At 45.3% G+C, this 14,971-nt stretch overlaps 1 protein-coding gene across 2 annotated transcripts in view; it reads left to right on the top strand.

The window, feature by feature from the left end:
• Nucleotides 1–3,027: 3,027 nt before the first annotated feature.
• The window catches only part of LOC144599414 (transferrin receptor protein 1-like), a 47,503-nt gene continuing 35,559 nt past the window's right edge, over nucleotides 3,028–14,971 (top strand). The window contains exons 1-4 of one of the 2 annotated variants that reach the window (XM_078410270.1): nucleotides 3,028–3,124; nucleotides 6,841–6,900; nucleotides 7,819–8,035; nucleotides 13,497–13,734. In XM_078410270.1, the coding sequence (XP_078266396.1) occupies nucleotides 6,868–6,900; nucleotides 7,819–8,035; nucleotides 13,497–13,734 (488 nt within the window). In that variant the 5' untranslated portion in view covers nucleotides 3,028–3,124; nucleotides 6,841–6,867. Of the gene's footprint in view, nucleotides 3,147–6,840; nucleotides 6,901–7,818; nucleotides 8,036–13,496; nucleotides 13,735–14,971 lie in introns of both variants that reach the window. The other variant, XM_078410269.1, reaches the window with a different exon arrangement.

The following is a 14,971-nucleotide window of genomic DNA, read 5'->3' as shown; positions in this document are numbered from 1 at the left end:
AGTGGGGAGCATTTGCTTAGGAATGGAATATTTTTTATCTAGGGGTAGATAAGGTTGAAAGGTGTGGAATAGGTTTTGTGGATGGGGAGGTAGTTTTGAGCAGTATGGAGAAGGACTTTAGCATGGCAGGATATTGCGATGATGAATGAGGAATGGGTGTTGAGAGCTGGGGATAGAATTGGATTTTGTGGTCAGAAAGAATGCACTAAAAAGAGAAAGATGCATTGAGGATGAGAATTGGGTTTTTTCATTACACATAGAGTGTGTTGAGGTTGAAGAAGAGGATTTTGGGCAATTAATGAGTGTTGATTTGTATTGCAGACTATAAGGGGTTTTAGGAGCTGGCAAAATGATTGTGGCTTTGGAGAGATTGGGAATGTCCTTTGGGAAAATAGAACGTGCTGAGAAGAAGGAATGTTTTGGGGGGGGGGGATGGAGATGGCATATGGAAGGCCAGGGAACAGGATTTAGGAGATAGGAGGGTGTGCGCTCTGGTGAGGGTGTATGAGTGTTGGCTGTATGGAGGCTTTGTTGGGGATGGAATATTACTGGTTTCGTGGTGAGTTGTGGGGAAGATATGTTTTCGAATTAGGTGAGTACGAAGGGGATGGCAAGATATGCATGGGAAAAGGGATGTTGTGTTGAAGGATGGGGAGACAGTTTAGGACAGAGACTGGTTTTGCACTGGGGAGCTGCATTTTAGCAGGGTGGTTGTATTGAAATGTGGCAAGTTGTTTTGGGGTAAGGGATTTATTTTATGGAGACGGAGAGCTTGCATTGAGTGGTAGGATGTGAAACGGTTTTGAGGAATCAAGAATGGGATTTCAGGGAGATGGGACAGGATGAAAGGTGGGATTTGTTGAGCATTGGGGAGTGGGGTTGGATGAGCTTATTGAGGGGGTGGGCTAGTGTTGAAGAGAAGTCCGGTTATTTTAAAAAATGGAGAGGATTTGAGGCTTTAAGATGGAGTATGTGTGACAAGGAGTAAGGATGGTTTAGAAGTGTAGATACAGATTTGGGATGGGGAGGGTACATTACAGTAAGTGTAGAAAGTTGTGCTTTGGAAGGAAATTGTTGAAGAATGGCCAGTGGCATTTACGTTTTGACTGGGGAGGATATATTGAGCGGTTATGTGCACTGAGCAGTGGGAATTTGGGTTGAAGGTAGTGAGGATGTGTTGTGGGATGGGGAATGGGCTTTGAATGTCTTGAGCTGTATGGATTGGATTTTGAGTTGAGAAGATGTTTTCAGGGGCAAGGTTAAAATTGAGGAGAGGGCATTTTGGGACAGGGATTGGAGGGTTGCAATAGATGTTGAGGGTGTTTTGGGGGAGGGCTGAGTGGGAAAGATATAATGTATTTTTATCATTTATTAGGATTGTTGCCACCTGCAAAGCCTGCAATTATTGCCCTCCTAATTGTCCTTGGCCAGGTGGTAATCTTAGAAATTGTGATGATATACATTTCTACTGTTAGTAGTCTTCGGAACTTCATAGATGCCCAATTTTCAACAGTCAGATCAATTTGGAGTCTATGCAATGGAAGGTGTCCTCCATGTGAAGAAGAGATTTTGTCATCATGTGGTGGTGCATTGGTCACCTCTACCGTGGTTATCGTGAACTGAAGCATCCCATAGCATGATCAGTGAAAGAGATGAGCATAACTATTGTGTGGTTTCAGCTGTGGCTGAGCATACACTTATTTTTAACAATACATCCCAAACAAGTATGGCCTGATGCCACAATGATGAGGCCACTGTTGGAACTAGACAGATGGACCTAGAGTTGCTGACAGAACTGGCGGTGGGTAGTTTGGAAGTGATCTGACTCTTATACCTCTCTGTGCTCTCAAGCTGTGGTCTCCGAGTTCTCAATACCATTTAGGTGGCCGAGTGGCACAGCTGGCTGATCTGCTACCTCACAGCTTCAACTGGTCGGATGTTGACCTCTCGGTGGAGTTTGCACGTTCTCTGTGACCTTGTGCTTCCACAGGGTGCTCCGGTTTCCTTCCACATCAATGTATAATCTTCCCGCTGGCTGGTTAGCATGACGACAAAAGCTTTGACTGTACCTCGGTACACGTGGCAATAAATTAAACTGAAACTGATCCCAAGGTCATGCTGTGCAGGGTGGAACTGCAGATGCTGGTGTACACCAAAGATAGACACAAAATGCTGGAGTATCTCAGCGGGTCGGGCAGCATCTCTGGACAGAAGGAATGGGTGATGATTTGGGTAGAGACCCTTCTTCGGACTACCTAAATCAAGCTGGTTGGTAGGAGAACTGGTGGGTGCAAATTACCTCTCGTGCGCTGAATCCGAGGGAGTTGGTGGGCTGGTACAATGCGATTAATACAATGCGGTGGTGGTCGGGTTGCTGCTCTCCACACGGACGGCTGGTGGTGGGCGGCTGGGAGTTGGTGGGCTGGGAGTTGGTGGGCAGCTGGTGGTGGGCTGGGAGTTGGTGGGCTGGTAGGTGGTGGGCTGGGAGTTGGTGGGCAGCTGGTGGTGGGCTGGAAGGTGGTGGGCTGGGAGTTGGTGGGCTGGAAGTTGGTGGGCAGGGAGTGCAGTGGGCAGGGAGTGCAGTGGGCAGGGAGTGCAGTGGCAGCTGGTGGTGGGCTGGGAGTTGGTGGGCTGGAAGGTGGTGGGCTGGAAGGTGGTGGGCTGGAAGTTGGTGGGCTGGGAGTTGGTGGGCTGGGAGTTGGTGGGCTGGAAGGTGGTGGGCTGGAAGGTGGTGGGCTGGGAGTTGGTGGGCTGGGAGTTGGTGGGCTGGGAGTTGGTGGGCTGGAAGGTGGTGGGCTGGGAGTGCAGTGGGCAGCTGGTCGTGGGCTGTGAGTTGGTGGGCAGGGAATTGGTGGTGGTCAGCTGGTCGTGGGCGGTGGGGGTCAGGTTGCTGCTCTCTACTCAGCCGGCTGGCGCTGGGCTAGTAGGCGGCGACGGGCCGAAGGGCAGGTCCATGCGGTAACCATGGCCACGCCGCGCCCACCCTCCGGCGCGCCCCCTTCCTCCCTCCCTCCGTCACATCCGGCGCCTCCTTTCCGCAGCGCGCGAGCGGTTGAAGGTCGAGTCTTTGCGGACGGACGGACAGCGGCGACGTTGCGGGCGGTGATCGGAGAAGTTGCGGACGGTGATCGGAGAAGTTGCGGACGGTGAGCATCAGCCTCCTCCCGCTCCCGGGGGGACGGCCGCGAGTGTCGGTGTACGGGCTGGACCCGAGCCGCCGGCTTGTCGGGCCTTGGCCTGGCCGGGAACCTCCATGTGCCCGGGAAGCAGCACCTCCCGCCCGCCGCATCGATCGGGCCGCCACCTCCCGCTGACAGCGGCCGCTCCAAATGACCCACTTTCACAAATTAAATCCCACAGGCTGCTGATCATCGACTGACTGACTGCTCCTTGTAGTTCACTTCTGGTACCTTCAACCACTTCAAGGTTAGGAGGTGATGGAGTCACCTCCAGCGCAATAATGTGGGGAGTGTGTGACACTAACGTGTCCGTCCATATGGTGCACGACTCTGCGTGAAGCATGAACGAATTGGATGTACTCCGATTAATCAAAGCGCGTTTATAGAATCGGTTGAAACTAATCGATAAATATAATTGGGGCACTATCTTGTGTAGGAAGGTACCACAGGCGTAAAGATTGGGCTGCAATGATATGGAGTGACAGTTAAAGGCATTCGTTGTTTATATTCTGGCCTTTTTAGTTTCATTACCTATTCCAATTGCAAAATAGGTCGTTTTTTTGTCTGGAATAATGGAGAATTCTAAGCATCCCGTTTTGTCCTTGAGTAAGGATGTTGTGTTTTTGCCTTCTAATCTGTAGATTATGTACCTTTGAGTATAAATTCAAGCAAAATATACCCCAAAGAAAAGTTGGTGAGTTGCATAATAAGTTTGAGAATTAATGTGTGGATAATTGCTCTTGAGGGAATGTAGTGAAGATCAACCAGATTTTTTTCCCCTTGGACTGCGGGTCTGTCACATGAGGGGAGAGTGAGTGGAGAAGTCATCATTTTTTAGAATTCAGAAGAATGAGATTAAGAATTACATACACTTTAACGTATCGTAAAGCTGCACAACTCAGAAGGACACCCCACGGAATCAGAGTACTCAACCCTTAATGTAAAAGTGTGAGTACTTAGCATTTAGTAGGCAAACTTTAGTTAGAACTATAAAGGTAGTATTCAAGGTCTACAACAAAACTGAAGAGCTTGTAATCCCGATGGATGCTCCTTGCTTGCTTTAGTGCAATCATTTGGTGTAATGTCAGCCTGTGCCAATGTGATATCGCTCCTGTTGCAGCATGCAGATTTTTTTCCTTCGCTTTAAAATATAGTTTAATTGCTCATTTATCAGTTGCTGTTTCTGTTGTGTATGCAACTTTGGAGCTACTTCAGATAATTATCTGACCTTAAAATCCCTGCAACTGTTCAATAGCACTTCTCACCAATTAAGACGTGCCCATGTCAGTTTAATCCTTTACTACTTGCGGGGAGATGTTGGAAGTGTTGAGTAGTAACAGCACAAGTCCCCTTTCTGGAGCATTCGCAGTCTTGATGAACAGACGTTAGGAGTAGGAAATGTTGAGTTTCGAATCATGATTTAAATTTCAGTTCAGAAACTTTAAAAACATTTGATTTTCAACATTGTTTAAAATACTTAATTCAAAAAAGCTTAAATGAGGATTTATGAATGGAATGGAACACTCTGTAAATGTTCAGAGGAAGAGTCTTGACTGTCCATTTCCTACCATAGATACTGCCTGACCATCCGAGTTCCTTCAGCAGTTTTTTTTACTCCAGAGTCTAGCATTTGTGGTCTTTAGTGTCTCCATTTTGCAAATGTTCTCAGTTCTCGCCTTAGGATTGAGAATTGCATCTAAAGTAATATACTACAACGGGGCCAATGTAATTTCACACCTCCATTTACGGACAAGTTATTGAAAACTGCTGTAAACAACCAGCCTTGAGTAAAACTTTTGCCTTTGCCAAAGCAGAATTACTGTTTCATTTCACTTGGCTTAATGTCAAGGGCAAGTTTTAATACTGTAGTTATTTGATGGCTTGGGAATGAACATTACTGAAGGCTACATCTCATCCCAAATCACATTTATTAATTGTGTTTATTAAACTGTATACTTGCTGTCATTTTGCAACATGATTGCATCTTTGGTAGTATGTTTCAAACATATAATATCCAGTGAGATTTCTTTAAGCTGCAGACAAAATATACAGTTGGTGAGAATTAGGGGCTATGTTTATGCACAGTTGTGAGTATTAAAATGGAAATTATAATATTTAACGATGGAGAGGCAATACGATAGATTCATGACCATTATTCAACCCGTTCCCAGCTCTTCAGGGAAGAGGGCGAGCCAAGCACCTAACACAAAGATTGGGATCAATTGCTACTGATGCGGTTTTAGAAAAGCACATAATTTGAAAGTCCATATTTTTAACAGGAGCCTTTCTGTTAGCTTATTTTTCCAAGGCTCGAGATATGTTTGAACTTTGGTAAGGCAACTAACAGCACAAGGCTGCCAATCGCCTGATTACTATTTGATTTGGTATGAATTGGCTTGCTTAAAGGCTCCCCCCCCCCCCCCCCCAAATTTATGCTGATATTATAAGCTTTTTTTTAAAGGCGTGGGGACTGATCCACAAATTCCTGGGTTAGGGCATCTGTCAAATGAGTTGCCGCATGTTTTACTTTGCTCCTGAAATTCTGTTCCATCATTACATTTGGAAGTGATGTCAAACATAGCCATTAATACACAGCTCGGCATTGTTATTTTCTTTGAAGAAAATTACTGAGCTACTCCTGTTTTGGTTCTCTTTTGCCACTTTTCTCTTTCCTACAAAGCACCACAATTTTTGTTTGAACAGAGTGAAATCTCTTAAGTGTGTCCAACAACATTTTCTTAAACAATATAGAGTCCCTACTAGAGAACCTGCAATGCTGGGCGACCGACGAGGGTACAAGGCAAGGCAGGTGGCTGAAGAGTTATACTTTGCGACCAGTCACCCACTCTATTATTTTTTAAATAGTTATGGGAAAAGATCACACAGTCCCCCGAAAATGGTGACACAGTATACATGGCGGTGAAAAGGGCCTTTGGCATGTTTGCCTTCATCAATATGTGTATTGTGTATAGGCGTCAGGACATCATGCTGCAATTGTGCAAGTTCTTGATGAGACCACATTTGGAATATTGTCTGGTTCCAGTGATCCTTCCTTCAGGAGAGATATTAAGCTGGAAAGGGTGCAGAAAAGATTCACCAGGATGTTAGCAGTACTTGAGGATTTGAGTTATAAGGGTAGGCTGAGGTACTTTTCCCTGGAGCGTGATTGAGGGCTGATCTGATAGATGTATATAAATTCATGAGGGGCTTGGATAAAGGTCACAGTCTTCTTCCCCAGGGTAAAGAAGTCCAGAACTAGAGGGCATAGGCTTAAGGTGAGAGGAGGAAAGTTTGTGACCTGGGGAGCATTTTTTTTCACACAGGGGGTGGTGTGTAAAGGGAACAAGCTACCTGAGGAAGCTGCAGGAGTTGGTACAATAGCAATGCTTGGAAGACATTTAGACAGGTACACAAATAGGAAAGATTTAGAGGAATATGGGCCAATGGCAGGCAAATGACAAGCGCAGCTGTAAATCCTGGTCGGCAAGGAAGAGTCAGGCCGACGGACCTGTTTCTCTACTGTATGACTCTGAATCCAACCCTTTGGTTCTAATTTGGATTATGATATGATTCATACAATTCTAAACACCTCACAGAAAACAATAGAAAGTATTTATTCTCAGGCTACTGTCATTTATTTTGTAACTTTCATTTTTTTCAGATAACTAAATATCTTCAGAAAATCTGAATGGATAGTATTAGAGCATCCATTTCTAATTTTGTAAGTAACTCTTTTAGTTCCTGTTTGCTCTATGGTGATCCAGTTAGCCTTGCACTGTGCTTGAAGTCATGCAGTTCGATAGCCATTGATTAAAAATTTTAGGGGAAAATTAAGGTTGGGTAATGTGGAGGGAGGATGGACAAAGGTTGCTAATTTAATTCTATCACTGGGTCATTATGTGCCATGCTCTTTCATCTGAGATCAATTGGATGATACTGGCGCATAAAGATTGTGAATTTGGAAGATCTTGCATTATGAAATCTGCTCTCATTATACATGTCGTTTTGCCTTAGTTAACGATTGTTCTTTAACTACATTTTTCATTGGAAGTAACCAATTTAAATCTTTTGAAGTTTGCAATTAAATTTCTGATAATTATTACCATGCCAAAGAAGAAAGGTTAAGATTAGACTCTGCACGGATGTTCAGAAAAACAAATTGCTGAGAGGCTGTTTACTATGGCTATTTCGAAAACTGGAGCTTAATATCAGGCTAAGACCATTTGGGATTCAAACAAGCAGCTTCTTTACTTGGAGGGTTGTGAATTTTGGAATTCTTGACCTCCAGGATCTGCAAATGCTTAGGCTAACTAAATGTTGAGGTTAGGTATACTTAAGGTTGAAATCGGTAGATTTTTTAGATGCTGAAGGGAATGTGAGGATACGGGGATTGGGGTTGGGAAAGTAAAAAGGTAGAAACTTAAATCTCAACACGGAATGGTAATGCATCCTTAGCTATAACCTTCCCTAAATTACTTAAATTATTGCATCGTATGGGAGGCGTATTCCCAATCTCGTTGTACCCCTGGGTACAATGACAATAAAGATATATTGTATTGTATTGTATTGTAGTTACCCAGTGATGTCATTATTTACAAATTGTTATATTCAAGATGATAACCTTTTCAATTGCTTTTAGTTTGGAGGCGAGTTGAGATCATATACTCGTTTTAGTCTGACACGTCAAGCGGATGGAGATATGAGCAGAGTTGAGATGAAATCAGCAGACACTGAGAATGATGAGGAAATGGGAGATGGGATGGTAGATGGCATGGTGACACGCATCCGAAAACCTCAAGATAAATGTAAAAGAACCATGAAAACTTTAATGTTTGCTGTTTTCTTTCTTACAATAGGTAAGGCCTTTTTTATGACACTTCTTTGTCCTTCCAGTCTGTCTACGTTTACAATGCACAGTTGTTTTTTTTTACTGCTGTTAGGTTAAAGTTAACGTTTATAATTTTGAAGTTCATGATTAGTAATTTCCTGTGAATAAATTACAATTACTGGTAAATGTTAATACTTGTCTTTTAATTTGCATTAATGGGATTTCCAGCGTACTCCACTCAGTCTTAAGATGGGCCCTGATCCAAAAACATTGTCAGTCCATTTTCTTCACAGTGACAACACAAGTAGATAGTGGCAAAGAAGTCAAATGGTATGCTTGTCTTCATTAGTCAAAGCATTGAGTATAAGAGTCAGGAAGTAATGACAGAACTTCATTTGGTTAGGTAGCACGTGGAGTATTGTGTGCAATTCTGGTCACCCCAATACAGAAAGAATGTAGAGACTTTAGAAAGAGTGCAGAGGAGGTTTATCAGAATGATGCCTGGATTCAACGGTATTAGCTACAGGGACTGGTTGGATGACCTGGATTGTTTTCTCTGGAAAGCCATGGGTTCAGCGGAGGCCTCATAGAACCATATACAATTATGAGAGGTATAGATAGGGTAGATGATCAAAACCCTTTTCTCAGGATAGAAATATTAAATAATATAGGGCAAAGCTTTAGGGCAAAGTTTAAAAGAGATTTAGCCTGGAACGAGCTGCAGATGTTATGGTGGAGCCAGATGCAATAGTGTTTGAGGCTTTTGGATATGCACATGGATATGCATGGAATGAGGGAGTATGAATCATGTGCAGTTAGGTAAGAGTTTGTCATGGTATGATGTTCAGCTCAGACATTGTGTGCTGAAGAGCCGATTCTTGTACTGTTCTTTTCTATTTTGCTTAAGACTGCAGTTTCTTGTGTCTCCATTGGATTAATGTACCTCCCAGTTCTTTGTTTCCTAATATTAATTCCGCAGCCTCATTGTCTAGAGGTGCCATCAAACAGCCAGTCTGAAGAAGGGTCTTGACCCGAAACGTCACCCTTTCCTTCTCTCCATAGATGCTGAGTTACTCCAGCTTTTTGTGTCTATCTTTGGTTTAAACAACCAATCTGCAGTTCCTTCTGTTAATTTCTACATGTATTCAGAAACTTATCGTACTCAACAGAACATCCTAACAAGTGTTACCTATGTCATTCGTGCCTAAGTGGACCATGACAACAGTATCCACCTCCTCCCATTCCAAGTTCTTCTCCAGTACGGAAGTGTCATCCTTAAACTTGGCACTGATCTGGCAACATGGTTTTGAGGCTTTGTCTTTGCTGCAGGGAACAGTGCCTGTTAGCCCTAATTGTACTCTCCTTATAACTACTGTATTTTGTATACTCCCTTCCACCACTGTGCCATGGTGCCATGAAGGTGGGACTGAAGGTGCCAGGGTCTGAAGGTGGATAAGTCACCTGGACCGAATGGGCTACACCCTAGGGTTCAGAAGGAGCTAGTTGATGAGATTGTGGATGCATTAGTATTGATTTTTCAAGAATCATTAGAGTCCTGACTGGTTCCAGAGGACTGGAAAATCACACAAATACAATTCCACTGTTTAAGATGGGAGCAAGGCAAAAGAAAGGAAAGTTTAAGTTGGTTAGTCTGATTTCCATGGTTGGTAAGATTTTAGAGGGAACCTTTGCCTCATCATTAAGAATTAGGTTTCAGGGTACTGCGAAGCACATAAAATAGGCCAAAGTAAGCAGGGTTTTAGTTGAGAAGAGATCCTGCCTGACAAATCTGTTGGAGTTTTTTGAGCAAGTAATGAACAGGATAGACAAAGGAGAGTCAGTGGATGTTCTTTACTTAGATTTTCAGGCTTTTGATAAGATGCCTCGTGAGGCTGCGAAAGAAGATTCATATTAAGATTAGTTCATATAAGTTTATTATATACACCAGGGTTTAATGAAATTCATTTTCCCATGAAACTCACAGATTGAGTAAGGTACATGCACATGGGATGGTGGGTATTTAGAACAAGCTGCCAGGGGAAGCAGTTGTAGCAGCTACAATAATAACATTTGGACAGGGACATGGATAGGAAATGTTTAGAGGGATACTAGACCAAGTGGACCCGTTGGGGCCCATTCCTCGTAGAGGGGGAGACAGGGAAGGGGAGAGGGTGCCACTCATCTCGGCCCCGTGGCGCCAGCACTGCAGCCAGAGCGAGCCGTGGACCCAAAGCCTCTCCTGTATTGGTCTCTCACCCTCACCCCCGCCCCACTCACCCACTCAATGCCCCTCCTCTTACCCACTCTCCCCTCCCTCCTCCCCTGCCCCTCTCCCCCACCCCCACTCGCTTCCCCTTCCTCACTCCACTACCACCCCCACTCCCCTTCCCACCCCCACTCCACTTCCGATCCCCACTCCACTCTTCCGACCCCCACTCCCATTCCTCCCCCACCCCCATTTCCCTTCCCCCTACCCCCACTCCCTGCCGGCAAACCTTGATCGTATCAACCGACGCCGTCGGTTGAAGCGGGCGCTGGAGGAGACGGAGGGGAACGATGAGAGGACGGGGACGACGACCATCTTCCACCTGCCGGGGCTGGGTGCGGGCGAGGGGGGCCCTCCAGGCCAACAACCAACTCTTTCATCTTGCTGTCGTTCAGGGCCATGTTGATGCCCTGACACCATGACACAAGGTCTCAACCTCTTTTCTGTACTTTGTCTCATCGTTGTTGTTGATCTGATGAACAACAATGGTGTCGTTGGTGGGTTCAATATCGTGTTGGCATGGTACTTGGTTATGTGTTCATGGATGTACAAGGAGTAGAGCAATAGTACACAGCCATGTGCATCAATGGGTGGTGAAGGTCATTGAGGCTGGTTATGTTATTGGATCTGTCTCTTATTGGTTACACAGAACTAGGTGTGATAGATTTGCAGAGCTTCAATTTAATCTGTTGATTTTCAGATCATTTACTTTTGTTTAATGCATGCATGTGTTGCAACCTCACTGAGGAGCAGTTGGATTGACAGACATTGCAGTGGTTTGCCAAGGAGTGGTGCACAGAAATGATTTGTATCCTTTAACTGAAATGTTTATTGAGCCAAAAGAAAACATGGCATGACATTGGGTTTTGATTATTCATCGAAAAGTATGTACTCTTGTTCTGTTAATATGGGTTAATTGTATTCAGAACTAGACCAAGTGGACCCGCAGGGTTCAAATTGCTCCTGTGTGCCTCTCCTGGTGCAACCCACCCCCAACAGACGATCCTGCGGTGGTGGCAACCCTCTCCAACTGACGAAGCCCGTGGGGAGTGTCTCCCGGAGCCGTAGGCGGGCGAGAAGCCCTCCGTTTCTTCCTCGACCGTAGAACCAGACAATCCCCATCTACTAACACTCTCCTCCTAGCAGAGCTGGTTCTTACCCTTAACAACTTCTCCTTTGACTCCTCCCACTTCCTCCAAACCAGAGGCATAGCTATGGGCACTCGCATGGGCCCTATGCCTGCCTCTTTGTCGGGTACGTCGAACAATCCCTGTTCCTGGCATACACTGGCCCCATCCCCGAACTCTACCTGCGCTACACCGATGACTGCATTGGTGCCATTTCTTGTACCCATGCAGAACTCACTGACTTCATACACTTCACTTCCAATTTCCATCCTGCCCTTAAATATACTTGGACTATCTCCGACATCTCCCTCCCGGGATGAGGTGTTTCACACTAGGGCATCAGAGATGTCCTCATTCTTCAGGAAACGGGGCTTCCCCTCTTCCATTATAGATGAGGCTCTCACTAGGGTCTCTTCTACATCCCGCAGCTCCGCTCTTGCTCTCCTCCCCCCCATTCGTAACAAGGACAGAATCCCCCTCGTTCTCACCTTCCACCTCACCAGCCAGCGTATCCAACAAATCATCCGCCAACATTTCCGTCACCTACAACGGGACCCCACCACTGGCCACATCTTCGCATCCCCTCCCCTTTCTGCGTTCCGCAGAGACCATTCTCTCCGTAACTCCCTGGTCCACTCGTCCCTTCCTACCCAAACCACCCCATACCCGGGCACTTTCCCCTGCAACCGCAGGAGATGCAACACCTGTCCCTTTACCTCCCCCCTCAACTCCATCCAAGGACCCAAACAGTCTTTCCAGGTGAGACAGAGGTTCACCTGCAACTCCTCCAACCTCATCTATTGCATCCGCTGCTCTAGATGTCAACTTCTTTACATCGGCGAAACCAAACGCAGGCTCAGCGATCGCTTCGCTCAACACCTTCGCTCAGTCCGCCTTAACCAACCTGATCTGGTGGCTGAGCACTTCAACTCCCCCTTCCACTCCCAGTCTGACCTTTCTGTCATGGGCCTCCTACAGTGCCATAGTGAGGCCCACTGGAAATTGGAGGAACAGCACCTCATATTTCGCTTGGGCAGCTTGCAGCCCAGCGGTATGAACATTGACTTCTCCAACTTTAGATAGTTCTCCTGTCCCTCTCTTCCCCTCCCCCTTCCCAGTTCTCCCTCTATCTTCCTGTCTCTACCTATATCCTTCCTTTGTCCCGCCCCCCCTAACATCAGTCTGAAGAAGGGTCTCGACCCGAAACGTCACCCATTCCTTCTCTCCTGAGATGCTGCCTGACCTGCTGAGTTACTCCAGCATTTTGTGAATAAATACCTTCGATTTGTACCAGCATCTGCAGTTATTTCCTTACCCTTCTTCAGACTGATGCCTGGGGAGTGAGGGGGGCAGAGATAGAATGTAGTCGGAGACAGTAAGACTGGTGGGAGAACTGCGAAGGGGAGGGGATGGATTGAGAGGGATCACAAGGGCTATCTGAAGATAGAGAAGTCAATGTTCATACCGCTAAATGTTCATAAGCTTACAAGTGAAATAGGTACTGTTCCTCGAATTTGCGCTGGGCCTCACTCTGACAAAGACAGAAAGGTCAGATTGGGAATGGGAGGGGGAGTTGAAGTGCTGAACAACTGGGAGATCAGGTAGGTTTAGGCTGACTGAGCGGAGGTATTCAGTGAAATGATTGCCGAGCCTGCGCTTGGTCGCGCCGATGTACAGAAGTTGATATCTGGAACAGCGGATCCAGTAGGAGGTTGGAGGAGGTGCAAGTGAACCTCTGCCTCACCTGAAAAGTCCTTGGATGGAGTCGAGTTGGGAGGTAAAGGGACAGGTGTTGCATCTCCTGCGGTTGCGGTTTGAGTGGGAAGGGACGAGTTGACCAGGGAGTTGCGGAGGGAACGGTCTCTGCGGAAAGCAGAAAGGGATGGAGATGGGAAGATGTGGCCAGTTGTGGGATCCCGTTTGAGGTGGCGAAAATGTTGGAGGATAATATTGATGAGGTGGAAGGCGAGGACAGGGGGGACTCTGTCCTTGTTGTGAATGGGGGGAGGGGGAGCAAGCCTTGTATGAGTTCATCCAATATGCAGTCACTTGTGCTTAATGGAAACAGTTGAATGTGATCTTGTTCTGTTCTTCAGGATTTCTAGTTGGTTATCTTGCATTTCGTGGTCAGACACCAAGAACAACGCTTACTGTGACAGAACCATCTCCAATACCAAATATGCATATGAATGAACATATGAAGGACCAGGAGGAGAATGATGAATATGCTGATTATAATGAGGATTATGAAGAGGCTTCAGAACTACATTTCTCTGATCTTCAGAAAATGCTGCAAGAATCTCTGGCCCGGACAGAACTGGAGTCTAAAATTCGGTAACCAGTCCACAATGTTGTTTTAGAGGATATTTTGTTATAAAGTTAAACTAATTATATGAGGCTGGCTTGAATGTAATGACATTGCCCAGCTTTCGGATTATGCACAAACAATGCATAGTGGGGGAATCGAGAATCAGAGGGGGGCATGTTTAAGGCGAAGGGGGAAAGATTTAATAAGAATCTGAGGGGGTAACCTTTTTAACACAATGGGTGGTGGGTGTATGGAATGAGCTGCTGAGGAGGTAATTGAGGCAGGGACTATCACGTTTAAGTAGCAATTAGACAGGTACATGGAAAGGACAGGTTTAAAGGGATATGAGCCAAACGCAGGCAAGTGGACCTAGTTTAAATGGGACGTGAGCAAGTTGGAACGAAGGGCCTTTTTCACACAGACTAAATAAAGAATATTGAGTCTGGGTTCAGATTTTTTTTCCTACCTCACAGGACTTATTAGTATTGCCACTAATACCTGCATGCTTACAAATGAGTTTTTAATCAATATTTAGAGTCGGGGCTTATAGAGGCACAGAGTTAGACAGCACATAAACAGGCTCTTTTCGCCCATCATTTCTCTGCCAACCAAGTACCTATGAATACAAATCCCGTTTACTAGCAGTGACTCTGTAGCTTCCTATTGCCATGGTGATGCAAGTGTTTGGACAGATATCCCTTTTGTTTTTCAAAACGCAACCCACGTGGCCTCATTGGAATGGTGTTCCGAGATATCTTTCCTCAAAAATGCACTCTTGATCTCCTTGATCAATAATACAATGCTTCCTGTTATCGATTTCTTCCTATCACACAGTCATAGAATTATATGGCATAGAAACGGGCCTTTCAGCCTAACTCATCGATGCCAACCAAGATGTCTATCTGAGCTAGTCCAATTTGGCTCATATCTAGCTAATCCTTTTCACTCCATGTGCCTGTACAACTGTCTATTAAGTGTTATAAATAATTGTACCTGCCTCGATGGCTTCCTTGGGCAGCCTGTTCCATATGAATGAATGAATAAGTTTATTGGCCAAGTATGTACACATACAAGGAATGTGACTCGGTGCTCCGCTCGCAAGTAACAACACGAACATACAGTACCAATTAAGAATAAAGTATAAAACATTAAGAATACAACATCACGGTTTAAACGTGTGAGTGAAATAAACCAGAGTAAAAGAGACTACAGACTTTTGTTATTGAGTAGAGCTACTCACGGAAAAAATCTGTTTTTATGTCT

Source organism: Rhinoraja longicauda, chromosome 13, assembly GCF_053455715.1.
Source record: "Rhinoraja longicauda isolate Sanriku21f chromosome 13, sRhiLon1.1, whole genome shotgun sequence".
Classification (NCBI taxonomy): domain Eukaryota; kingdom Metazoa; phylum Chordata; class Chondrichthyes; order Rajiformes; family Arhynchobatidae; genus Rhinoraja; species Rhinoraja longicauda.
Note: the sequence above shows the minus strand (reverse complement) of the source record. Positions and strands in the feature narration are given on the sequence as shown.